We start from the raw sequence: 24,973 nt of genomic DNA, 5'->3' as shown, positions 1-24,973 counted from the left end.
TCCCCACCACCAGCACCGTGGCCCTTGCTCCCACCTGTGCTCATCTGCGTCAGACCTGTCCCCCTGGTCAGCTCCGTCGGCCCCTCCCAGTGGGGCCTTTCCTGCTCCTCCTTCCCGAGCAGGGCTCTTCCTGCCCTTTACCTCATCTCGTGTCTCCTTCCCAACTGCAGCCTCTGAGAGGACACGGAGCAGCCCCAACTATAATAGTGTCTTTGCATAACATGGAATCGATAAATCTCTGCTGAAGCAATGTACCTCGCGGCGACCCCGTTCAGCCGAAGTGTTGGAGATCAGCCCCATGTTAAGGATGATGAAATAAAGATGGCTCAGAGACTTTAATTTAATTTGCACAAGACTATTCAGTTAGTAAGTGGTAGGAGAAGGATTTGATTCTTCCTAGGTCTTCTTGGGAGACCTTAAAGGGAGAAAGTGGAGCAGTGCAAACCTTCTTTGGTGTTCTGGATCATGGTCAGGAATGAGATGGGGGCTGGAGAAATAGTAAGGGTAAAGGTACTTGCCTTGCGTGTGGTGATCCTGGCATCACATATGGTCCCCTAAACACCACTAGGGCGTCCTTCCTAACTACAGATCCAAGAATAGCCTCAGGAATATCTGAGCACTGCTAGGTGTGGCCCACATTTTCCATTAAAAAACAACAACAACACCAACAATGAGATGGGAGAGGAAACAGATGAATAATAGACAAGTGAGTGATGCACAGATGAATGATGGACAGGTGAGTGATAGATGAATGATGGACATGTGATTGGTGAATGATGGACAGGTGAGTGATAGATGAATGATGGACAGGGGGGTGATGGACAGGTGAGCAATGGACAGGTGAGTGGTGAGTGATGGACCGGTGAATGACAGACAAATTTTGGGCAGGTGGATGGAGACTCGATAGGAAGGTGGGTGTCTGGATGTAGGTGGAAGATGGATGGCAGAAGGCGGTGTGAGTTCAGGCACACCTGAGTGGCTTGGTTGACGGGTAAGAATAGATGGATCTATTGCTAGTGGTCAAAGGAGCTGGCTTCGAGGCAAGAGGGTCTGTCAGTCCTCTGATTCACTGAAGACCATCTGAGTCTGGGGCTTGAAAGCAAGGTTGTGGTGGAAGGTGATCTGGGCCACTGAACCCACATGTGGAGGGCATGGGTTTGCCAGACACAGCGGGTGGGTGGTGTGGAAGTGAGGGTCTGGGAACTGGGGGCAGAACTGGGAGATGGGGCCCCTCATAAAAGGGAGAGGCTCTGATGGAGGAAAGACGCTGCAGACAGAGCCATGAGACCAGGCTGGGTGGAGGGTCCCTGGGTGGTATGTGTGTAGGTGTGTGTGTGGGGGGGGGGGGGGTCTAAGCCTCAGGCCATGCTGAGCACATTTCTGGCTTCTGTCTGGCTGGTGTCTCTTACTCAGCTCCCCAGTGTGAGTGGGTGAACTCTCTGACAGCTTTGGCAAGGCCTTTGGGGTGAGGGGACCCCCGTGGGCCAGGGAAAGCACTCCCCTGAAGACTGGGGGGCCCCAAATGTGCCACCACCTCCTTTGTGCTTTCTGCTTTGGGCCCCGGGCACCACAGTTGCATTCCTTCCCACTTCTCAGAGGGCTTCTCAGATATGGGCGGCCAGTCCCCAGTCCTGGGACTGGGCAGGCCCAGAAGCTGAGCCACTGCTGCCCAGCACGCCCCCTTCCAGGAGAAACTCAGGCTCTTCCTGAGCACAAGGCACGGAGCTGTGAGTCCCAGGCTCCCCGAAAGCTTCTGTCTGCCTCCCCCATTCCCCCTACACACACACACACACACACACACACACACACACACACACACACACACTGGCCCTGGCGATCTCCCTGGGAAACCAGGTCCCAATTAGAGCGCCTGGTGTGCTGCTAACCGCTCATTACAGTCACGGCTGCGGCTAAGTATAGCTCCAGCACACACAGGACCAAGACAACAAGGGAAAGTCTTTCCATAGAAAAAAAAAGACCCACATGCAAACACACCAGCAGCTGCACACACATGCTTCCGCACTCCCACACGCTTGCATCCACCCCGAGTTTCATTCATTGGCTGACACGCACCTTTCCTAAGAGTTAAGGGCAGGGGGAAGGCTGAAGAGCGTGTGGTCTGCCTTCAGACACAGCTGGGCCTTTGGGGGTGATTAGACTTTTTTTTTAATACAGACCTTCCCAGCAGAGCTGGGGTGCTCAGGCAGGGCGAAATCAGACAGTGTTGTGGTGGAAGGCCATCTGGGGCCACTGAGTTGGCCAGAGAGGCAGTTTTATGCTCTGACCTGGGGGCCTGGGGCAGCTGCCGGGTAGCATTTCTGGGAGTGAGGGTGGGACAACAGGTGAGCCTGGGGTCTTGAGCACTCAGAGTGCGTGCTCCCGCCCTCTGAGCCATCTCCTAGTCCCTGGATATAGAATGCAAACTCACTTGCCAGTGGCATGACCATGAGTGATACAAGCAACCCTCTCTAAGCATCCCTCTGGTTTAGAAGGTTGGGGTTGTCTTTAACCCAACTGTGGGTCTCAGAGTTGGTGTGGGGGGAAGGGTCTGGTTCAGGTTATATGTCAGGAGATGGTGGATGTTCTGTTTCTCACAACTCGTGCCCAGCGGGGTGCTGGGAGTGCTGTGGAAAGCATTTTGGAGGAGAGTGGGGATGAGGAGCGGCCCTTGGCAGCAGCCCGTAGAATCCCAATGGAAACGAATGACCAGTACATGAGGTCAGAGTCAGTGAGTGGCCCCGTGCCCGGTCATTCCTCACCGCCCAGGCTTGACCTCATCTAGCCTGGGTTTCCCATGGGGTCTAATATCCTTGTGGGTAACCCCTGAGAGCTACGAACTCAAGGGTGTTCAGGGATGGGGAGTGGGAACAGAGGTCACACATGGTCCCAGGCCAAACCACGGGCCCCAGTGCTCCAGTGATGGGGCTCCTACTTGCCAATGCGAGCCAGCCTGGCTTGGCCACTGTGTCCAGCCGCAGACTCTGAGCACCCAGTCTTCCCAGTCTAGCGTAGCTGGGCAGGCCAGGGTTCCTTGGCATTCATTTAGCAGGCTCCATCTGCTGTGGATAGAGGGGTGGGAGTCGGGGTGGTGGCTGGAATTCTGTGCACACAGGGTCTGAAAGCAATTTCGGGATTTGGAACTTTTGTCCGCACTCCCGACCTTTGGGGAGGCCGACAGCTAAGCTGACCGGGCCATCTCCTCCCATCGCACCTCCTCAAAAAGAAAGTGACATTTCCTGGTGCTTTTTTAAGCCACAGGCTGGCTGGGCCAGGCCAGGGCACGGGGTGGGAGGGGGCGGGCGGTGCTGGGAGTCACACAGCCCAGAGTGTCTCCTCACCTTGAGTGATCTCAAGACACTGGGAATAGACCTGGTCTCAGCTGCGCGCCCTGCGCCCCAGATTCCAGCACGCATCCCAAGTTTAGGTTCCGCCGGGCCTCGTGCAGGTCTGAATGGGGAGCTTTCCTGAGCTCTCTGTCCCCTGCGTGGGACAACACCCCCGAGAGCCTTCATTGAGATCACGCTGAGGTGCAGGCTATGTGCCCACCTTGGACAGATGCCACTTGTCCTGCCCCCACCCGCCTCCCCTACACACACACACACACACACACACACACACACACACACACCACCACCACCACCACCAACTCACTCCTGCTTCCAACCCTGGGGTTCCAGGCCTCTACTCTCTCGCCATACCCTTTGTCAGAGTCAGACACGGCAGGATAGGCTGCCATGAGGCCATGTGAGTCTGTCTACACAGTGTCAGTGAGTGGTACCCGGAGAGACCCCGGGGTGCTCCCAGCACCTGTGCTCCTTGCCTCTGTATCCCTGTAGAGACAGAGCACTGCCTGTAGGCACAGAGCTGTAGAGCTCCTGTTCCTGGCTGTGCCCTTGTCTCACCACACATCCCTGGAGTAGTGATGATACCCCTAAGGATTTCCCCCCCACACACCCAGGTGACATAGGAGCTGCTTACAAGTCTGAAATCAGGGTGTGCATCACAGCATCGGTGCTGTGAGCCATCAGGGGGCCACTGCCCTGCAAAGGAGGGAGCACGGATGCCAGGAAGGCACTCGCTCTTCAGCGTGCCCCGTGTGGAGGTCGCAGGACAGAGGCCCACAGATGCAGGATCTGCACAGATGGGAACCGCATGCTTGCTGAGCTGAAGAAGTTAGTAGTCCTTCACTTGAGAAGCCCCAGAGTGTAGACGCCACAGTTCTGAGTTCTGGAGAAGGGCTAGGATGCAGTTAAACACAGGTTGTGGAGTGGGGTAAGAGGCGGAGTGTGCCATTAGTGACATTTGATGATGGCATGTAATCCTTCAAACAAAGCCATTCACCAAAGGGAACAAGTAGAGATGGAAAAAGGACCAGGACTGTGTTCTAACCACATAGTTAGAACCTAGGAGAAAAGGGTGGCAGAGGACATGGAGACAGAGCACATAGTGAGGTCGGAGGGGAGACTGGAGATAGAAGCAGGGTCATGGGAATTGTAGCCCAAGAAAAGGAGGGTCCTGAGAAGTGTGGTAGGTGATGTCAGAAATGGCCAAGGGTCAGGAACGGTGAGGACCAGGGAGTTCGCCCTTTCCTTCTGCTGCGTCTCTTCCCTGTCATGCATGGTAAGTTGTAGTGGCTCTGCATCATGTCATTCCTTGGAGGGAGTCTCTGGTCTTCCTCCCCGACTCCCTGGACAATGTGAGAGATTTTCATTCAAAAAGTCCCAAAATGGAGCCCACTGTTCTTGGAGGTGGGAAGGTTCCAAACTCTACCAGTGGTTTCCCAACTGTGTGGGGGCCTGGGTTCTTTCCTTTGCCTTCGCTGCTCCAAACCTCAGTTCTCCATCTGCAAAAGGACCCTCTCCTTCTGGAGGGATGGAGGTCCCAGATGAACTCGAGGGCTTCTGGCATCGTGGTCTTTCTTGCTTGGAACAGAAATGGGTGAGGCTCCTCAGAAGCACTCCTGCCTGGCTGGTAGCAGTCAGGCCTGGGAAGGGCAAAAGCTCCTGGGCAGTGTGTGCATGAGCAGGAGGCCTGTGGGGAGCACAGAGGATGACCGAGTCAGCCTGGCCTGCCAGGGGACGGTCTGGGGGTGTCCTGAGCCCGGGGTCAGCTGTGTCACAGGACAGAAAGGAGCAAGTGTATCCTGGTAGTGCCAGAGAGTCAAACTGGGACCCCCGAGACAGGGACATGAGATAAACCTTGTCCCTAGCTGCAGACCGACCAGTGGTGCCTTGTGAGCTCTCTGTCACTGGTGACCCCCCGGTGCTTGCAGGAACCAGCCCCTTGGGAAGCCTCAGTGAGCTGCCATCCCCCTCACTGTTCCCCCTCTTGGGGTCTTAGCCACAGTCTTAGTCCCATCTGTGGAGCAGGAGAGCTGGAGGCTTGTGAGACAACCTCACAGCAGAACCCTTTGTAGTTCCAGAAGAAACTGGACCACAGAGAAGAGCTGAAACCCACACCAGGGGACAGTCAGGACAGGACACAGGGCACCCGCCATCTCTGAGCCTCTGATGGCCAGAGCAGGAGAGTCCAGGAAGGGTGGGGATGTGTTTCTCTGCTCATTCACCGATAGCAGATGGCCAAGACACACACAGTTCCAAGCCAGGGCTAAAGGAGGAGTTTCCCGAGAGGGCCTTGGAGAACAGGGAGGAGTCGGCTCCTGGTCTCCCGAAATGCTGGTGCTGTCTCCCTGGTCCATACGAGAATTCCGGGTGAACCTGGCCCACTCTCCTGGTTCCCACCCCCGCCAGTCATCGTTCCTCCCCACCGGTCCTCAGTGAAGGTGATGTTGCAGCTCTGTTGCCAGAGAGACGGGTTGGAGGCCTGAAATGTGGAGCCTCCAGGGCACCCCAGGGACCTCTGGCAGGGGAGGTTCTGCTCCTGAAGCCTTGGGCTTCCCTTTGGAAAGACACAGAACCCACCTTGCCCTGCGATTGAAAAGAGACCGTGGAGGGAGAACAGAGGGATGGGCAGGAGCCGGGGCGCTGTGTGGCTGCCAGGGCCCGGACTGTGGCTTTGTCTCCTGCTGTGGGACCCGGAGCTGCTTCCTCCAGGCCCCGATGAAGGATGGTGATGTGTGACCTGGTCTTGGTGTGTGACCGCAGGTTCTGGGGCCCCGTGTCCTGGCCTCTCAGGGGATACCTTTTGCTCCCGGGCGCTGCTGCCTGTAGCCAAGTAATGGCAGGATCAGGAAAGAAAAGGAAAACGTCTTCCTGTGGAGCATGTCTCCCCTTTCAGCTGCCCCCCCACCCCACCCCACCCCGGGCTCTTCCACCGCCTCCCTGTAATCGAGTGGGGGCACCTCGAAAACGCTGTGTGTGTGATGTTTGTGGGGGAAGCCTGGCCCATCTCCCAGTGCTCCAGAATTCAAGGCAGCCGTGGGGGTTCTCCTGCCCCAGAATTTGCCCTGGATCTGGAGGCGCCCAGACAACTGGCCTTTACCTCCAGGCCCTCAGCAGTGTGCCTTCCCAGCCTGTGTGGCCATTGTCCCCACTTGGTGACCCCTGAGCATAGAGCCAGGAGTGAGCCCTAAGCACAGCTCAGCATGCCCGATGACGCTTCCCGCCTCCACCCCCCATAATATTGAATGATGTGGGGCTGGGGAGGTAGTAAGGGCTAAAGTACTTGCCTGCTGTGTAGCCAATTCACATTGGATCCCTGACAAAGCTCTCCTGTGCCCCACCAGGAGTGATCCCTGAGCACCACCAGGTGTGATCCCCCCCCCAAAAAAAAACCACAAAAAATAGAATAAATGAATAAAAGTAAAATAATGATATGGGTCTGGGGAGTGAGTTCAGGAATGAGGGTTGATCAAGGACCCAAGTTCGATCCCTGGCATGACATTCCCCCTCCCGCCCCGAGTATGGCCAGGTGTAGCCCTGGTGGTCTCCAGCGCCACTGGGCCCCAGAACTGAATCATTCATCCTCTTGGCCATGCGTTCTAGGGTGATGGGCCCCTGAGCGCTGCTTGGGAGCCCTCCAAAATGTAGAAAGAATGATGAGTCTTTGTAGTTAATTTTGTTGATTTTGTTTTGGGGCCATTCCTGGCTATGCTTAGGCCTTACTCCTGGCTCCTGACTCAGGGTTCACTAATGGTAGAGCTCAGGGCTCTCTTGGGGCATTAGGGTTCGAACCCGGATGGGCCATATGCAAGGCCAGTGCCTGGACTGCGGTTCTCTCTCAGGCCTCTTGCCTGTATCTTGCAGCCAGTGGGAGAGGACTGAGATTCCAGCCCAGGCCACTGCCACTGCCACACTGCTTGTTCCCTGCCATCCTCCCATCAATGGTCTCGGCCCGTCCTGCATGAGTACCGCCTGCCTCTGGGTCTCCTCTGGGCTCACGGGTCCTAGACGCCAAATCAGGGCTGGGACATCTGCCATCCAGGCCATTCCTGAGACTGACTCTCAGATCCCTCTCACAACTCCCGAACCCCAATCTGAGAATCTCAAAAAAGGATTCAGCCATTGATGTCCCAGCCTGACTCTCATTTCCACTCCAGCCCCAGAGCTCAGCTGGCTTGGCACATCTGTTCTCCAGTCCTGCCTCCAGGGGCAGGGACGCAGCAGAGCCAGTGGCGGCTTTTACAGGCCCCGGGAGCTGTGCCTGAAAGACAAGCCGGCAATGAAAATGTGGCCCGCTGGGGCCCGGGGAGAAATGCTGTCACAAGGGTTTTTCTGGAATGAGGGGGAAGTACATTGGGGAATGAAAGCAACAGGGGACAAATTCAGTCACCTCAGAGCCTGCCGGCATGGCTGACAGGGCAGCCTTCTCTGCATGGACCTCCGCCAGGTCTGGAGGATTTGGAGCGGGGGGCTGCTGCCTTTCTGAGGGGTCTGGGCCCTGCTTCCTTCCATCCCTGCCCACCAGGATCCCCGGATGGAGAGGGGCACTGTGATTGGCCAGGGGATCCTGAGCCTGCACAGCCCACCTTCTTGTGCCCCCATCTTTCCCCAGTGCCCGCAGCCTGTTTCTTCTAGGGGAGAGGCAGAGCTGGGGAAGGGGATTCCCCAGCCCCATCACTGCTTCTCACTAGTGTGTGAGGAACCAGGGCTGGCTGGGAAGAGACTCGGGGTCCTGGGCTTCATCTCAGCTCCATCTGCACGTCCAGGGTGTCTCTAAAGAGCCAGACCCCGAGGGGATGGTACACTCACCCTACCTGATCGAGCCATCCATATACACATGCCTGTACACACCCCGTAGATGGCCCAGACATGTGTCCTCACACATACGCCTCTGTGAACCAACCCCCCCAACACACATCCTGTACACAGCCCATCCACAGTACCACACCCCCCACATACTTGGCGCATACACACGTGTGCATTCACGCATTCTGCTTCCATGAATCTCACACACACACACACACACACACACACACACACACACACGCACATACACAGTGGCTATCCACACAAGCCTGGTGTTTTTTTTTTCTTTCTCTTTTTTGGGTCACATCCGGAGATGCTCAGGGGTTACTCCTGGCTCTGCACTCAGGAATTGCTCCTGGCGGTGCTCAGCGGACCATATGGGATGCTGGGAATCAAACCCGGGTCTGCCGTGTGCAAGGCAAACGCCTTATCTGCTGTACTATCGCTCCAGCCCCAAGCCTGGTGCTCTTGCCTGCAGTCAGGTTTCACAAGCAGTCACCATGCAAGCTGCCACCCCCCAAGTCCATGCTGCCTCCCACCACACACCCTCTGTGGAGCTACACAGGACCCTCTCCCCCCAGGGCACTGCCGGGTTGGGGGTGGGGGTGTGGTTGGTGAGAATAAATGAGAGCTTGGAGCGGCTAGGAGAACTGGTAGGGTTTCTCCGGGGTGATGGTGGTGGCATCAGCTGGGGGACCACAAAGGGCCTAGAACCCTACAGAAACCCACCCGCCTTCGATGCCATGAGCGCCCACACGCAGTCCAGATCAGTCTAATTCAGTTTCCAAACTCAACTCGACCGACAATTTATTTAGGCCAATTGGCCATCCCGCCTGCTCTGCATCACTGCTTCTTCGTAGATTAATTCAAATGCTGCAAGCCCCCCCCCCCCCGCAGGGCAGATTTAATTAGGCGGAAAAACTGACCCGAAGCCTCTGGGGGCTCTGGGCCTGGATGCCAGCCAGGGCTCCCCTGATTTAGCCCCACAGCCCGCAACCCTAGTCCTCCTCAGAATCTTCCACAGGGCCCCGACCTGCTGTACCGGTGAAGGAACCGAGTTCCAGGGAGGGAAGGGGAGTGGTGGGGCAGGACCGGGCTGTCTCCCTGCCCCCGGTTACCTGCACAGTGGGAGCACGGGTTCCCCTGTACACCCCTGAACGGTTCTGAAAGGCAAGCACAGTCCTCAGATGAGGAAGGGGGCATAAATTATGCATGAGTGGAAGTCGAGCACATGTTGGTCATTTTAATAGATAGTGAATTGCCTTTCTGATTTATGGTTTCAGGGGTGGGTGACGATAAAAATAACATGGTGATTTATAAAACATCTTCTTAAGTCAACAGATCGTTAGTAGGTTTGTCTGACTTTACAGCCAACAGCCTCGCCACCCGGTTACCATAGGAATGGGATGCCTTGCTCTGTTGCCATGGCGACCACTTTCTAGAACACAATTGGTGGGACTCTCACAGTTTGTGATTTGGTTCTGGGGTGGTGGTGGTGGTGGTGGTGGTGGTGGTGGTGGTGGTGGTTGGAGTGGGGGTAGTGGGGGAGCCAGAAACCACCTGCGTGGGGATTAAGCTGCATTTGTTCAGGTGATTGCCTGTGTGCTTCTGAATTTCCCAGGCGGCTCCATTCTGTACCCTTAGATGAGAAGTCCGAGAGGCTCCGACCTGCAGGCTGCCTGGAGCAGGGCCTGGCAGTTGCAGGAAGCCAGGGGAGATGGACAGGCCCAGGAGCTTCCCCGGTGAGCAGGTGGCTGTGCACTGACCTCTCTGCTCTGACTCACACGTACTGGGCACAGGTGGGGTCTGGGAGTGTGCGTGCTCGGTGCCAGCACTGGAGGTTCATGCTGGCTTGCGTCCACATGTGCCGGCACCCGAGATGTCCCCTGCTTCCTCCATGTGCTTGCCTGTAGCAGCCTTTGTGGGCCCCCGGCTGTCCCATGTACTCTGGTCTGTGGGGGACTAGGATCTGTGAGGCTGGCAGCTTTCCTGGGGTGCAGCCGCACAGCTCCGGGAGAGACGCCTTCCCTAGTGGGGACAGCGGTCCCCATGTGCTCACGCCTCTACATGCTCCAGTCCTCGTGGCTGAGTGTAGACAGAACCTCTTTCTCTTTCCCTCAGGGAGCACGAGGCAGGGCTGCAAAAGGGCATGCGATTAAGCATGCATGTTGCATGTAAAGATGTGTGGAGCAGGCAAGGACATATGTGTGTATAACATGTAGAGGGTGTGTGTGTGCAGATAGGTGATGCAGGGTGTGTGGTGTGTGGGAACATTTGGTGTGTGTATAAAGGCTTATATGGTGTCTTAGAGCATAGATACAAGGGAGGTGTGTAAGGCACACATGTGTATAAGGACAAGTGTGGCGTGTGAGGGCATGCAAGGTATATATCTTTATATGCACGGAGGCATTCATGGTGTGTGCGAGTATATATACACGTGTGCATTTATGTGTATAAGGACATGGGGGAGTGTAAGGACATGCATGGTGTGTGTGAGTGTGTGTAAAAACATGGATTAAGTGTGTAAAGAAGGGTGGAAGTGTGTGAGTGACTACGTGGTAAGGACATGAGTTGGGGTGGAAGTACAGACATGGTATATATGAATGTGTGTGAGGATACTTTAGCTGTTGGCGTTGACTCGCCTCTGCCTTCCTGGGGATGCTGTTGGCCTTGATGCCAGCAATCCTGAACAGAGGCCTGAGAGGGACTCGAGGGTGTGCGGCCAGTCACCAACTTTCTCCTCCCTGGCATAGTCTGAGGAAGTCTGGGCTGTGGGCGCTGAGCTCAGAGGCATCCAGACTCAGCCCCCTCACCCCGACTGCCCCCCACTATCCCACTACCACCACCACCGGGTGCTTTTGTTGCAGCAGCCTTGCTTCTGTGGTGAGGGCAGAGCTGGGGGAAGCCCAGTCAGTCCAGGCGGTGGCTTCCTCCCAACTTCAGAGTTCGGTTCCATCCCGGCCTCTCGGCTCTGCTGCTTCTTTGGCACCACGGGGTGCCACCCCAGCTCACTGGCCGATCTGAGGATGAGGGGTGCAGAGTGGTCCTTCCCCGACCTTCCTGAGCACTGTCAGGGAAATGGGTTTTCAGCTGGGTGTCAGCGCTGGCTTTGCTCGCACCAGGGTTCGCGGCTGCTCTTTAGATTTCAGGGACTGCGGGACTCTGAGTAAGCCAATGGCAGCTGTGTCCCCTGCCCGCAGGCCCCCCTCAGACCTGGACCAGGGACCAGACTGGCAGAGGGGTGGGGGAACCCAGGTGGACAGCCGGGCACGAGAGCTGGCTCCCCTCCCAGGACCTCGGGGTTTCTGCTGACCTCACCCCTACCCCAGAGAGAGATGGGGCAGGAGGCCGCGGATGCTGAGAGCCCACAGTCCACCCCTTGAGCACTGGCATCTTTCTGGGCTGGGTGCTTCCCATTGAGCCTCACCAGAGAGAGCCAGTGAGACCCGGTGGGTGGTCACCTGAGAGTGAGAAGGCTCTGGGGACCCCACAGGCTCCCTGAGCACTAGTGGGCCCCAGCTGAAGACAAGCCCTCCACGTCTCTAAGGTGACTTGGGGTCTCTTTAGGGGTGCCATCGCTGACTACCTCTGGGGCCCTGAGGGAAGCTCTTCTGGGTGGGTGAGTGGCCCCCAGAAGGGCTCCTGGGCACAGGTTAGCAAGGGTTCTCCTGGGGGTGGACAGGAACACTTCAGGTTGGAAAAAGACATGGAGTGTGGAGAGTTCCACAGGACGGGGTACAAAGCAAGCACCCCAAGAGGGAGACAGGGGTTGAAGATCGTCTCTGTTGAAGGGAGGGCCGGGGGCCGTCTAACCCCTTAGACTGCGAATGTGTAAGGTGTGACTGAGCCTCCTGGGAGCTGAGGGACAGGGAAGACAGATGACTGGGCAAGGGAGGGTGGACCGGAACCCATGTGGACCCCTTTCCCCCAGACATGTGTCGTGTTCTCACCTCTGGCTCAAGGACCAGTGCACAGGACAGGGTAGTGGAGACTGGTTTGTCCTTGGGAGGTTGGGCTGTGGCCACGATGCTCTGGGCCAGCACACAGCATTGCAGGTACAGAACAGGGCTTGCTCCAAGAGTTCTGGGACCTCTTGATGGAAAGAGCTCTTGAGCAGATACACGTGGGTCAGGTGGCTGTTCTGGTGGCTTCCTGTTTGCTTCATGGTCTACCTCTGTGAGGACAGGCCACCTCTGATCTGGACAGTTTCTGTTGTCAGTGGATCTGGCTGGAATCCTGATCCTGCCTCTGACAAATGTGGACACATCCCCCCTTCCCACCACTACTTGTCTAAGTCTGCCTACTTCACAAGACTGAGGGGCTCACCCTTTCACCTCACCTCATTTGTCTTGTGTCTGCCTTTTTTTTCTTTTTGGTTCATACCCGGCAATACACAGGGGTTACTCCTGGCTCTGCACTCAGAAATTACTTCTGGTGGTGCTCGGAGGACCATATGGGATGCTGGGAATCGATCCCAGGTTGGCGGCGTGCAAGGCAAATGCCCTACCCGCCGTGCTGTCACTCCCGCTCTTCTTGTATCTGTCCTTGACCCTTAACTGCACAAGGAGCTCTCTGAAGACCAATCTTATTCTCCTCTCTGCTGGGCCTCCCCCGATCCCTGCTGAGGAACAGAAGGAAGGAGAAATGGAGGAAAGGATGCATCTATTTCCAGATGAGTGGCTGGATGGGTGGATGGAGGAATGAAGGATGGAGAAAAGAAAGACGGGAAAGAAGGAAGGAGGAAGGAAAGCTGGAAGGATGGGAGGAAGGAAGCAGGAGGGAAGGAATAAAGGCTCACTGAGTCTTTGGTTTGTAGCTCTCTGCTCGGCCGGTTGCTGACCTGTGGCTCAATCAGCATTCACAGGGCTGTCCTGGGCTACCCCTGCTGGACCCCACCAGCAGTGGGGACATGCCTCGTGCCAACTGAAGAAATGGCTCCTGCTACTGCTATAGGGGTGTGTGGGTGGGGGGGGGGGGAGCTGACCCTCTTTTAAATGCCGAGGGGGGCCCTCAGGAGCATAAGAGAGCTCCCATTCCCTGCCTGGGCCATGCAGAGACCATGCTTAGAATTCAGCTTGGGAGAAGGAGTTCGAGTCAGCTACTTGATTCTCATTCCCTGGGTCCCCATGTCTTTGGGCACTAGAAAATCCAGGGAGCATCAGCTAGAGCTGCCAAACCCATCCCAGGATCCTTTCATCCGGATGGGATTGGGGGTTCAGGCCTGAGCTATCGTTCCTAGACATGCTGGGTTCTCTTGCCCATTGGGCGAGGTTGGGAAGACCCCAGTCTCAATAGCATCTTCCCTTCTACCCGCACCCTGGCCCTGGGATGAGCAGAGAGTGGCAGAGAAGCAGGCCCTGAGTTGGAATGCCCTGGTCCAGTCCTCCTGATGTCCGAACCCTCAACCCCATGACTGGCCACTCTGTGAAGATTCCCAGAGTGAGGGATAGGGCAACGCCAACTCCCAGAGGTTGAGAGGAGTCGGTATGAAGGACCCCACAGCAGGTGGACATCTTTCTCCCATTCTAGCAGGCTGGAGAGAGCCTGTGAGTGCCAGGGAGAAGAGAGCAGGGTCGGGGGATGAGAACAATGACAGTGGCCTTTGAGGAGCCGATCCCACCCAGCTACCCCCCCCCCCACCTTCTCTCTGTGCCCAGGGGGCTGGTCCACTTAGTAGTAAGGGTGGGCAGCATGGGTCCACCCAACACCTGTGCATCACAGTGGCTTCCTACAGCACAATTTTCTAATTTTCCCCCCACTCAAGCAGATAGCCAAATGAGGGGGATTTCATGGGGGTCTGTTTCTGGGAACTCGGGCTCTGTCCTTCTGCTCTTTTTGCCCCTAGGGCATCAGCATTTGCCCGGGGGGAGCTGTGAGGGGTCACTGTGGGGGCTTGTTCCCTCAGCTCCAGTCCCTCGATCTGGCCCAGGACTGCTCTGGCTCAGAGTGCCTCCCTCTGACGCGGTGTATTTCTCCTCTTGCAGTATGTGGCCTTCGCCTCCCTCTTCTTCATCCTGGTCTCCATCACCACCTTCTGCCTGGAGACGCACGAGCGCTTCAACCCCATCGTGAACAAGACGGAGATCGAGACCGTCCTGAACGGCACGCAGGTGCGCTACTACCGGGAGGCAGAGACGGAGGCCTTCCTCACTTACATCGAGGGCGTCTGCGTGGTCTGGTTCACCTTCGAGTTCCTCATGCGCGTCATCTTCTGCCCCAACAAGGTCGAGTTCATCAAGAACTCGCTCAACATCATCGACTTTGTGGCCATCCTGCCCTTCTACCTGGAGGTGGGCCTCAGCGGCCTGTCCTCCAAGGCGGCCAAGGACGTGCTGGGCTTCCTGCGGGTGGTGCGCTTCGTGCGGATCTTGCGCATCTTCAAGCTCACCCGCCACTTTGTGGGCCTGCGGGTACTGGGCCACACCCTGCGGGCCAGCACCAACGAGTTCCTGCTGCTCATCATCTTCCTGGCCCTGGGCGTCCTCATCTTCGCCACCATGATCTACTACGCCGAGAGGATAGGGGCCCAGCCCAACGACCCCAGCGCCAGCGAGCACACCCACTTCAAGAACATCCCCATCGGCTTCTGGTGGGCCGTGGTCACCATGACGACGCTGGGCTACGGAGACATGTACCCGCAGACGTGGTCGGGCATGCTGGTGGGGGCGCTGTGTGCGCTGGCGGGTGTGCTGACCATCGCCATGCCCGTGCCAGTCATCGTGAACAATTTCGGCATGTACTACTCCTTAGCCATGGCTAAGCAGAAACTACCAAAGAAAAAAAAGAAGCATATTCCACGGCCGCCGCAGCTGGGATCTCCCAATTATTGTAAATCTGTCGTAAACTCTCCACACCACAGTACTCAGAGTGACACATGCCCGCTCGCCCAGGAAGAGATTTTAGAAATTAACAGAGCAGGTAGGAAACCTCTTAGAGGCATGTCGATCTGACCTTTCACCTCTGACCCCCCTGTAGCGATGATTGATTTCCAGATTCAGTCAGACTGCTTCCTTAGTTCCGTGGGTGAGCCCGGAGCCTCCCCGCTCCCCACCTCTAGGCACGGAGCCTGGGTGCCCAGGGAGATGTCGGGCAGCCACTTTCACCAGGCGGGTGCCTGCTCGCGGGACCTCGTGGGGGGCCCCGGGTCAGGAGGTTGACGCAGCCGGTGTCGCCAGGTGCCAGAGAGTCAACCCGGCCTGAGAGGCTGCTGAGTACTCTCTTGGCAGGAGCCCCGGGGCGGGGGGCAGGGGGGTGGGGGGAGAGCAGTGAGTCACTGCTCGGGCCCCCTACCCGGGTCTTGGGGGCAGGGCAGGGTGGGTGTCGTTGGCACATGCTGGACAGTTTCCAGTTTGGTCCTGGCACGGCGCCCCACCCAGCGGTGCTGGGGGCACGGAAGGGGGATGGATGGTATTCCGGGGTGGGTCCCTGTTGAAGGCAGCCCCCCTCGCCCTTCCCCCCCGACAAACACCGAGCTGCTCCTCCAGAGCCGAGTAGAATTCCTGCTCGATTTGGGCTGCCTGGCTCCAGGCCCGTCCTCGGAGACGCCTCAGCCCTCCGTGACAAGCTCCCCCCCACCCATAGCATGCTGAACCAACTCATTTCCTACCACCACTCTAGAGTTTAGCGTTAATCTGTAGGGACCCAAGGGAGTGACTCTAGCTTTCACATTGTCTGTTGGGGTTGATGGTTGAGAGGGCATTTCCGGTGACCTTGGAAGCGGCTGGTGAGCCAAGGATGAGATGGATGCCAATCCCTGGGCAGCTCAGAGGGAAGCGTGGCAGACAGACAGACAGACCAGCAGCAACTCCCCCCACCTCACCCCGGGAGGGAGGGGCTCCTCCTGGCATCAGGCAGTAGGGAACTCAGCAGCAATATGCCACCTCCTCACCCATGTGCCACCAAGTAGGTGCCCACAAATTCACTGGAGGGCGGGGCGGGGGAGGGGCGGGGGCCATGCCACAATACTAGTCACCGTGGGATATATTCTCATATTCCATGGCTAGTGGTTCGTTATGGGACTCTCAGTTTTATGAGAACCTGCATGTAGCACATAAAGTGGGTCACGGGGCTCTGGAGATACGAAGCCCATAGTCTACCTCTACCCATGGAATACCATCGACCTATTCTGTGGACACATGGAGTTCCGGGGCAGGAGTGGCCCGGAGGAGGACGGCCACGCTGAACAGCGAGGCAAGGAGCCATAGTAGCGCTTAGTCTGTGCCTGGTGGGAAGGCGGGTGAAGGCGGTCCAGGGCCCCCTCACCCTAAGGATGAGTGATTCTCTCTGCTGATGTGCTCTCTAGGCCACCAGCCCCTCCCCCCTTCCTCCTTCTCCTCCTCCTCCTCCAGATCTGGCTTCATCCCACCATGGTACCCCCAGACCGCCTTCTCTGCTCCTGGGGACTCTCCCACACCCCCTTCTCAGGCACCACGACCCGGGGACCCCCGAGACTAGAGCAGGGGAGGAGGCCAAGCAAGGTTGCAGCTCTGTGAGCCCCGCCTGGCTCTGTGTGGAACTCCTGCCCTTTGTGTTAGCTCCCCCTAGAAGCCCAGGCGTGCCCAGGCATGGGTGCCCCAGGCCAGTGTGTCAGGGATCCCCGGCTCACTCCAGCCGGCACAGAGGCCTCTGCACGCATAGACAATGCCAGGATGCGCGTGTACACATAACACACACACACACACACACACACACACACACACACACACACCTGCTTGGCTCTCCAGACTCCCCGACCCCAGCCCCTCCTACTGACTGAGTTGCAGAGAAGCAGGAAAGCCCAAGAAGGACTCCCACCTGGGGCCTCTGGACCCCACAATCCTGAAGCTCTGCTTTGGGGCTCCCCTGGCCCATGACCCCAGGGCTCAGGCTCCACAAAGCTCTGGCTTGAGCAGCCCTGAGTGGCTGTGTGAGATCGTGGGTGCTCCCAAACCCCCTCGAGCCTGGGTCCTCGGGCTTTCCCCTCCCCCTCTCCCCACTGGGCCCTCACATCCCACACCTGTCTCCCAGGCCCCCTCAGAGCCTCGCCCCTCTCTCGAACCTACCAGACTGGGAGTCCAAGAGTGTCTCTGCACGTGGGGCTGTGGTCACCTGGGCAGGGTCCCCGTTGCTGGGTCTTCAAGTCCTTCCGTTCTCCTCCCTCGCAGTTTGCTCCTGGGCTTTTAGTGGGCGTGGGGTCTGAGGTGTGTGTGTGTGTGTGTGTGTGTGTGTGTGTGTGTGTGTGTGTGTGTGTGTATAAGGGGCTGCAGGGAAGCCAGGGGGCCCTGTAGATCTGGGGAGGTGGGATGCAGCCCGCCCCCTTCCCCCCAAGAAATTAGGAGCCCCACTCCCTCATCAGGGCACTTAGGCGGCCTCCAGGGAAACCCAGGGTTCTCCACTTCCTCTTGGAGGGCCAAGTACAGCATGCTGTGCTCCAGGGGTGGCCCCCACCCCACCCCCACCCCACCCTGGTGGTGCTGCAGTGCCCCTCCCCCTCTTCCTCCCTGAGTCTCTGCTGTGGCTGCCTGTGGGGGATGAGCAGCTCTGCTCTGTCCCATGGCTGTCACGGCCTCACTGTGAGAACACTGGTCACTTGGTGGTGGGGTCTTACAGGGACCTGCAGACAGGGCACCCCACCAAGCCAGGGGCCGCCTGGGAAGGATGGTCCAGGAGGAACCGCTTCTCTCAGAAGGGGGTTCCACCACCCCCATCTGCACTGGGGGACCCAGGCCACCTGCCGTGAATGGCTTGAGGGTCCCCCTCTGTTCTGCCGTGTCCATTCTCGTGTGTCTGTCCGTCTGCGCTCCTTTGTGGTGCCCTATAGGTGAGCTGCTGGTGGGGGGGATGCACTGGGATGGGGGGTCCGTCTGCATGTGGGGTCTCACTGAGGTTCAAAGGGCGCCCCGTGTAGCCTGAGTCCTCACGGGGAGGGGGAGGGGTGGAGGAGCCAGGTTCAGAGTGCCCCCTGCCCTCGACCTCTCTGCTGCAGGGCTTTTGAGGGGGCAGGGTGGTGCTTGCTCAGGATGCAGAGAGGGGGCTGGGACTGGGGTGGGGTGCGGGCAGGCGTCTCCCCCCAGGGCTGAGCGAGTGTCTCTTCTGGCATAGAGCAGGTGGGGGAGGCTGGGGTCCTGGCGGGCGGGGGGCTTTGTGAGGGCGGGGAAGTAGCAGAGCCTCCAGGGCCCAGGACCAGGTAACTGCTCTCCGTGTTCTCTTTCTCTCTCCACTAATCGTGTCTCTCTCTCTCTTTCTCTCTCTCTCTCTCTCTCTCTCTCTCTCTCTCTCCACTAATCGTGTCTCTCTCTCTTTCTCTCTCTCTCTCTCCTCGTTTTTGTCGCATGACTTGTGCCGGTTCTGGTGATTGTTCTCTGCTCCTGTCTCACACACTGTCCCCTCTTAGCCTGGGACTTGTCCCCATCTCCCCTTCTCCCAAACCCGCCCCCCCCAACTGGGGATACCCCCACCCCACCTCCAGGAAGTACCCCCACCCCGTCCCCGCCCGCGCGCGCCCCCTGGCGCCCGCCGCGTGAACAGTAAGTACCTCGTCACCGCGGGGCGAGTCCGGCCGGACAGCCAGCCCATCCGGGCGCGCCCTCCCCGCTTTTCCTTGCTCCAAAGTTTAACAAAAAATGACCCGCAGACGCTCATCTCGTGCAGCCCATTTCAAAGCCTGGACACCATCCCTGCGAGACGCTGCTCATGCTGCCATTTCATCACTGCAGCCCCGCGGCTCTAGTTGGGCGGGCGGAACCCCCCAGATGGGGGGGGAGGGTATGGAGCGGGGAGGGGGAGCGGGGCGCGGAGTGGCCTGGGTACCATAGCATCCATCCAAAGGAAGGCGGAAGGCGGGGCGCGGGAGGAGTCTGGCGTGAGCTCATGGCTCTGGAACCCCTGCATCATGGGTTCTCCAGGGGTGAGCATCCCCAAATGTAGACCAGTCACAAGTTCACCAAGCAAAACCTAGGCACACCGGGCAGCCCGGCTCCCTTCCCAGAGGCCTCTGTGGAGAGGAAGGCAGGTCAGGTTGAGGTACTGGGGGGCGGGAGAGAGATGTGCCAGCTCCTTGTCACCCAGGTTCTCCGATAACTGCCCTGCTTATCATCCCCCCTCCACCCTGCAGCCTGAGCTCCAGGGCACCCGGCTAGAGGGGGTCCATTGGAGCCAGAGCTGGGGCTGGGGGACACAGAGGAACTTGCAGGCACTGAGAGCCCTGAATTCCTGTACTCCTTCCACTCCAGCTCACATCCCTCCCCCACGCACCCCTCCCTGAGCCCCACACACTGGAAGGGGAGAGGAGCCATGAGTGGGGGGTGGAGGGGTCATCCAGGGCTTGTCTGAGCACACAAGCCTGTGCCCGCAGACACGCCTGGGTGCCATGCAGCCCGAAGAGCCCCCCAGACCCCAGTCCTAGTCACGTGATGTCAGAGTTACCTAGGTAACTGGCCCTTCTGGTTTGTAGTCAAACGGGGAGCGAAGCCCCTGGGATGTGCTAAGAAACACACTGTACGTGAAATGCTTTGCCATCTTGTACGACAGACTTTTTTTTTAAGTTCCAAAATTATGATGGGTTTTTTTTTTTTGGATTTGCTTTCCGAATAAACCTGATTGGTCCATTTCTCCTCTGACTGACTGCCTCTTTGTAGTGACGTGACGTGGGCACGGCGCGTGTGCGCGGAGAAGGACCGCCTCTGCGTGTCCTCATGTGAGGTGAACGAAGAGGGTCCCATCGGGCAAGACTGTCAGTCTGCAGTCTTGGCCCTGTTCGTGTCTGTCTGTCCTTGAGGCCTCAGCCTAGATAGGCTTTGAGGAAGCCTGGGGTTCTTTGTGGGGGGCCAACTTGGCTCCCCAACACCTCCCTCAGGAAGATTGTGCTCGGAGGGCAATGTGGGGGTTCACGCTCAGTCTCCCAGTGATTAGTGGAGGGCAGAGGCTGGATAGACTTCTGCCAATTCCAGAGGCTTCCATGGCTCTGCTCCTGGACTTGGCAGAGGGGAAGTTCCTCCCTCTGGCCGCACTTGACCCCCTACCAAAAGGACCCCCCAAATCTCCTTCCAGGTTCTCCTCAGGCCGCCACAGAGGCCAAGCCTCGTCTTCCCCACCAGAGCCATCCGCCACTGTTGTCCTCCCACCTCCATCTGCTCGCTTTGCCCGACGCTGCCCAGAGGAGACAGGACGGAGCGGCCCCTCCCACATGGCCCTGGCACCCTCATGCTTCCATCCCCGCTGTGCCTGTGCGCTGAGCAGCTCTGGGCAGAGCAGGGGACACGCTGCCGCGATCTGTGTGGGGTGAAGCAGATGCGTGACTGAGTCTGTGAGGAGACAGAGCAGAGCGCGACCAGGTTGAGTGTGAAGGCACAGCAGACTGTGACAGGGGTGGGTGTGAGGGGACAGAGGACAGTGTGACCATGTTGGGTGGAGATGGACAGAGGACAGTGTGACTGGGGTGGGTGTGAGGGGACAGAGGAGACAGTGACTGGGTTGGGTGTGAGGTGACAGAGGAGACTGACTAGATTGTTGTGAGGGGACAGAGGACAGTGTGACTGGGTTGGGTGTGAGGGGACAGAGGAGACTGTGACTAGATTGTTGTGAGGGGACAGAGGACAGTGTGACCAGGTTGGGTGTGAGGGGACAGAGAGACTGTGACAGGGCTGGGTGTGAGGGCACAGAGAGACTGTGACTGGGCTGGGTATGAGGGGACAGAGGAGACAGTGACCGTGTTGGGTGTGAGGGCACAGAGGAGACTGTGACCTGGTTGGGTATGAGGTGACACAGGAAACTGTGATTAGGTTGTTGTGAGGGGACAGAAGACATTGTAACCAGGTTAGGTGTGCGGGGACAGAGGAGACTGTGACTGAGTTAGGTGTGAGGGGACGGAGACTGTGACTGGGCTGGGTGGGAGGGGACAGAGCGACTTTGTTGGAGTGTGGGGTCCGACCCCTGGTGGCTGGCCTCGGGGCTGGCTGGCGGGTCTGCGTGTGGAGCGCTGGTCTGCGTGAGCCCCGCAGGGAGCTGAGGTGTGTGGCGAGCGGGGACGCTGACTGCAGGCACGCATGGCGTGTGGGTGCCTGGCCGCCAGGCTCCAGCGGCTCTGAGGGTTCAGAGGCCCATCTGTGGGCCTGAGTGTTTCTGCGTGTCTGTCTGTCCTTCCCCCGAGCTCTGTCCGGCCCTCTCCCCCTGCCCGCATCCACACCGCCCTGCCCCATCGGCCCCCTCGGCCCTCCGGCCGGGCCCCAGGACCGTGCTTGCTGGGCCCATCACTGACTCATCTTTTCGCAAACTTTGAGCAAATCCAGGAGCCTCCTCTTCCCTCTAGGCGGCCTCCCTCCCTCCCCTCCTCAGGGCGTCTCACCTCTGGCCTGCCCCGCCCCCCCGCGCACCCCACTAAACAGTTTTCAGTGTCTCAATAGCTTCTGCTTATATGTTTGAAGATTCCAAACTGAATGGGGAGGTGGCGAAGGCCGCGCTGGCGAACGAAGACTGCCCCCACATAGACCAGGCCCTCAGCCCCGATGAGGGTCTGCCCTTTACACGCTCGGGCACCCGCGAGAGATACGGACCCTGCTTCCTCTTATCAACCGGGGAGTACGCGTGCCCGCCTGGTGGAGGAATGAGAAAGGGTATGTAGAGGGGCTGGGCGCCCTCTGCCTCGGCCGGGCCGCGCTCCTGCAGATGGGGGGCAGGGGGTGGGGGGGTCGGTCCGAGGGCTGCTGCGGGGCAGGCAGGCACACAAAGAAGGGGAGGGGGGCAAGGAAAGGAGCTAGAGAGCCCCCCCCCCAGGGCTGACTTCTTTCCCCTCAAGTGTGGAGCCAAGCTGGCAGGAAGAACCAGAGCCCAAGGGGTGCAGGGATTTGGTGGGAGGGGGGCTGGGGGTCACGCCGAATGGGGAGGCAGAGGTGGGACAGCAGCTGACAGCCGACTGTGCCCCCTGGCAGGGAGGAGCCTCAGGCTGCTCTGGCAGATGCAGGGGGGACTCCGGAGGCCAGGAGATAGTCCCCCTGGACCTTGGCTGAGGACGCGCCTGGCTTGGCCAGGCAGGACCCTGTGGGGAATTAGCTCCCCACTACCCCTCCCCCCCAGATTGTGCTCTGGAGAGTCACGTTCTAGAGACAACCAACCCACAGACCAGTTTGGGAGGGCATGGAGAGTGAGTGTCTTCCGGGCTGGGGGTGAGAGCAGTGTCTCTGGAGAGGTCAGGAGTGTGTCCAGTCGGGGCTTAGGGGTTAGGATCAAGGGAGGAGCTGGTAAAGAATGAGGAGGGCCCTCTAGCAAGGCCCCGGGTATGGGGAGCGCCCCCTTGTGGTGGGGGAGGGCTGACTCCAGCTCCCCTCGGCCCTCTCGCTGAGGCTGACCCCTGCAGGAAAGGCTTCTACCTGAGCTTGAGTGTGTGGGCTGGGGAGATGCTTGGGGTGGGCGCCTAGAGTCCCCTAGCTCCAGGCTGTCTGTGTTGGCTTCAGTCGGGCAGGGGGGAGCATCCGCCTTGGGCGGGCGGAGCAGGCTGATGGGTTCCTGGTGCATGCGGGGTGCGTCCTGGGCTCACACTAGGAGGTGTGTGGGGGGGGGGTGTGCATGCCGCCAGCCGGACAGGGCGGGCCAAGGGGGACAGGCCTGTGCTCTTCAGACCCATGGTCGGCCTCGCTCGTGGCCACTGCAGCTGCTCCCATTCTTGACATGGTTAACTCATCCACATGACAAGACGCGGGCTTCAGAATCCGAGGGCAGGCTGGGAAAGGGGAGAAGAACACAGGGGTGGTCCCCTCTGGCCACAGAGGCTGGTGGTGCCCACCCGGCCCAGGCTGCTTCCTGCTTCCCTGTCCTGCCTGGGGGTCCCTTGGACCCCACTGCGGCTTCCTGCTCCCGCATGGGGCTGCATGGCGGCAGGGGTGGGGGCTGTGGGGGGGGTTGTGGGGGGGCAGCCTCATCCCTGGCATCTTCCACGGAGAGGCCTGAAGCCCCGCAATGCCCTGACACAGGGAGGCAGAGGCTGATGGGGAGAAAGGCTGCCTGGCCCCTTCGTCTCAATGTGGAGTCCATCTGTGTCACCCAGAGTAGCAGAAAGGGACACGGTCCCCACCAGGCTTCCAGAAGTTCAGGGAGCCCTGTGGTGACCACTCTCCACAGATGAGACCCATTCCCAGACCCCAGAGAGCCGTGGGGACCAGCCGAGGAGCTGGTGCTCCCTCCCACCTCCCCGGGGCCAGGGTCCCCGCTCTCTTAGACCCCGATGGCTTTGCTTGGGACAGTGAGAGGCTGTGAGAACCCTGTGCAGCGTAGGCAAGAGCGTGAGGGGCCGCCCTGAACACCCCCCCCAAAAGGGCGTGTGTGGGGCTGGCTCAGTGCATGGGAAAGCCAGGCCGGCCGGGAAGGAACCTACCCGCCTCTGCATGCGCTGTCCACTTTCCTCCTCCTCCTGTAGGAACTAAGTCCCCAGCGGGCCGGCCGGGAAAGCCGAGGAGAGACGCTCAAGTGTTAATTGTATTCTTTACATACAGATCTTTGCAAAGAAAGCCCTGTCATTGCTAAGTATATGCCGACAGAGGCTGTGAGAGTGACTTGACCAGGCGGCTTGGCCCAGGACACTGGTGGCTATTAAGCAGCTGGGTGGACCTGCAGCCCCTCCTCACCCTCGGACAGAGTAAATTCACGCCATGCAGGTTTGCCGGACGAGGCCGAGGGGGCCCAGGCCTTGTGCTAGGACGGACGTAGCTTTTTCTACGGCCAAGTGGTAACTGACCGTAGAGGATTTCGTTTCTTTCTTTTCTTTCTTCTTCTTCTTGTTCTTCTTCCTCTTTATTCCCTCCCCCCTTCAGTTTCATTTTATTTGGGGAGGGGGGGCGCGGAGGGGTTCCTTAGCATGACTTGCATGAAGTTAAACAGAAAACCTACCCCCACCCTCCACCCCTGCAACTGTATGATCATTCTCAACAACAACGAAAAGACTAAAGCAAAAGTCCTCTATTTTTTCGCCAAGCTCTTTCACACGTGGTGTGGGAGCCAAACTTTAAAGGCGCTCAGTAGCAACCTGTACATTTGGGGGGGAGGGGAGCAGGGGTGGGGGGAGGGGGCAGGGAACCGATCGCTTCCTTTTCTGTCCACGGGATCAAGAGCAAAGGTTCCAAAAAGGGCAGCTGGTCAGTCATCGGTCATATTGACCTCACCTTCATACTCCATCTCTCATGCGGAAACTCAGAACTCTGCTGCAGGTAGAATCATGGACACTCGCGCTGCCTCCTCCTTCTCGTTTGGCATGTTTTGTGACCCGGCGGACGTCTGTCTCCCCTGCACCCTTGAAGTGGCTAGTCTAGGTCGAGTCTATCATCTCGTTGGTGTGTAGCTCCAGTGTGACCAACTTCCATCACCAGTTGTTCCTAGTAGCGCATCCCACCGTGTCTGGATTTTCCAAGTGTTACTTAGCTGCACCAGGCCGTGGGGACGTGGGGAGGAAGGGAGAGCCTCCTCCCCCCCGATTCAGGCACAAGCCCGGCCTCCTCTGCACTCTTAGTACTGCCGAGTAAAACACTGCATGCCTGATGTTCTGCAAAGCGATTCCAGCATGAAATAAATTTTGTATCATGGTTTTCTGTATAGTCTAAAGCAGATTTGTTTTCCGGAAAGCAATCGGAAGGTTTGCAGAGACACACACTTCTGCATCTTGAATAAATATAGTATTTTCCCAACAGAAACTGAGGACAGTAGCTTGGCTTTGGTCTGATTCTAAAATTAGTGGTGGTGGGGGGAGGTGAGGGCTGGGGGAGATGATATTTTTGAGAAACACATGCTTGAGTTGGAAAAAAAATGCAACATCTCGAGCCTTCGCTGCAGCGTGCTGGTTCCTGGAAAGAGCGGTGGCTGCCTGT

At 58.4% G+C, this 24,973-nt stretch overlaps 1 protein-coding gene across 1 annotated transcript in view; it reads left to right on the top strand.

Annotated features, from left to right (window-relative positions):
- Positions 1-24,156, top strand: part of KCNC1 (potassium voltage-gated channel subfamily C member 1) — a 40,458-nt gene extending 16,302 nt beyond the window's left edge. Inside the window, exons 2-4 of the mRNA XM_056130840.1 lie at positions 14,132-15,065; positions 21,548-21,736; positions 23,609-24,156. Of these exons, the coding sequence (XP_055986815.1) occupies positions 14,132-15,065; positions 21,548-21,736; positions 23,609-23,673 (1,188 nt within the window). The 3' untranslated portion in view covers positions 23,674-24,156. The remainder of the gene's footprint in view (positions 1-14,131; positions 15,066-21,547; positions 21,737-23,608) is intronic.
- Positions 24,157-24,973: the final 817 nt, after the last annotated feature.

Source organism: Sorex fumeus, unplaced genomic scaffold (assembly GCF_029834395.1).
Source record: "Sorex fumeus unplaced genomic scaffold, SorFum_2.1 ptg000007l, whole genome shotgun sequence".
NCBI classification, from domain to species: Eukaryota; Metazoa; Chordata; class Mammalia; order Eulipotyphla; family Soricidae; genus Sorex; species Sorex fumeus.
This window is presented reverse-complemented; position numbering and strand designations above follow the sequence as displayed.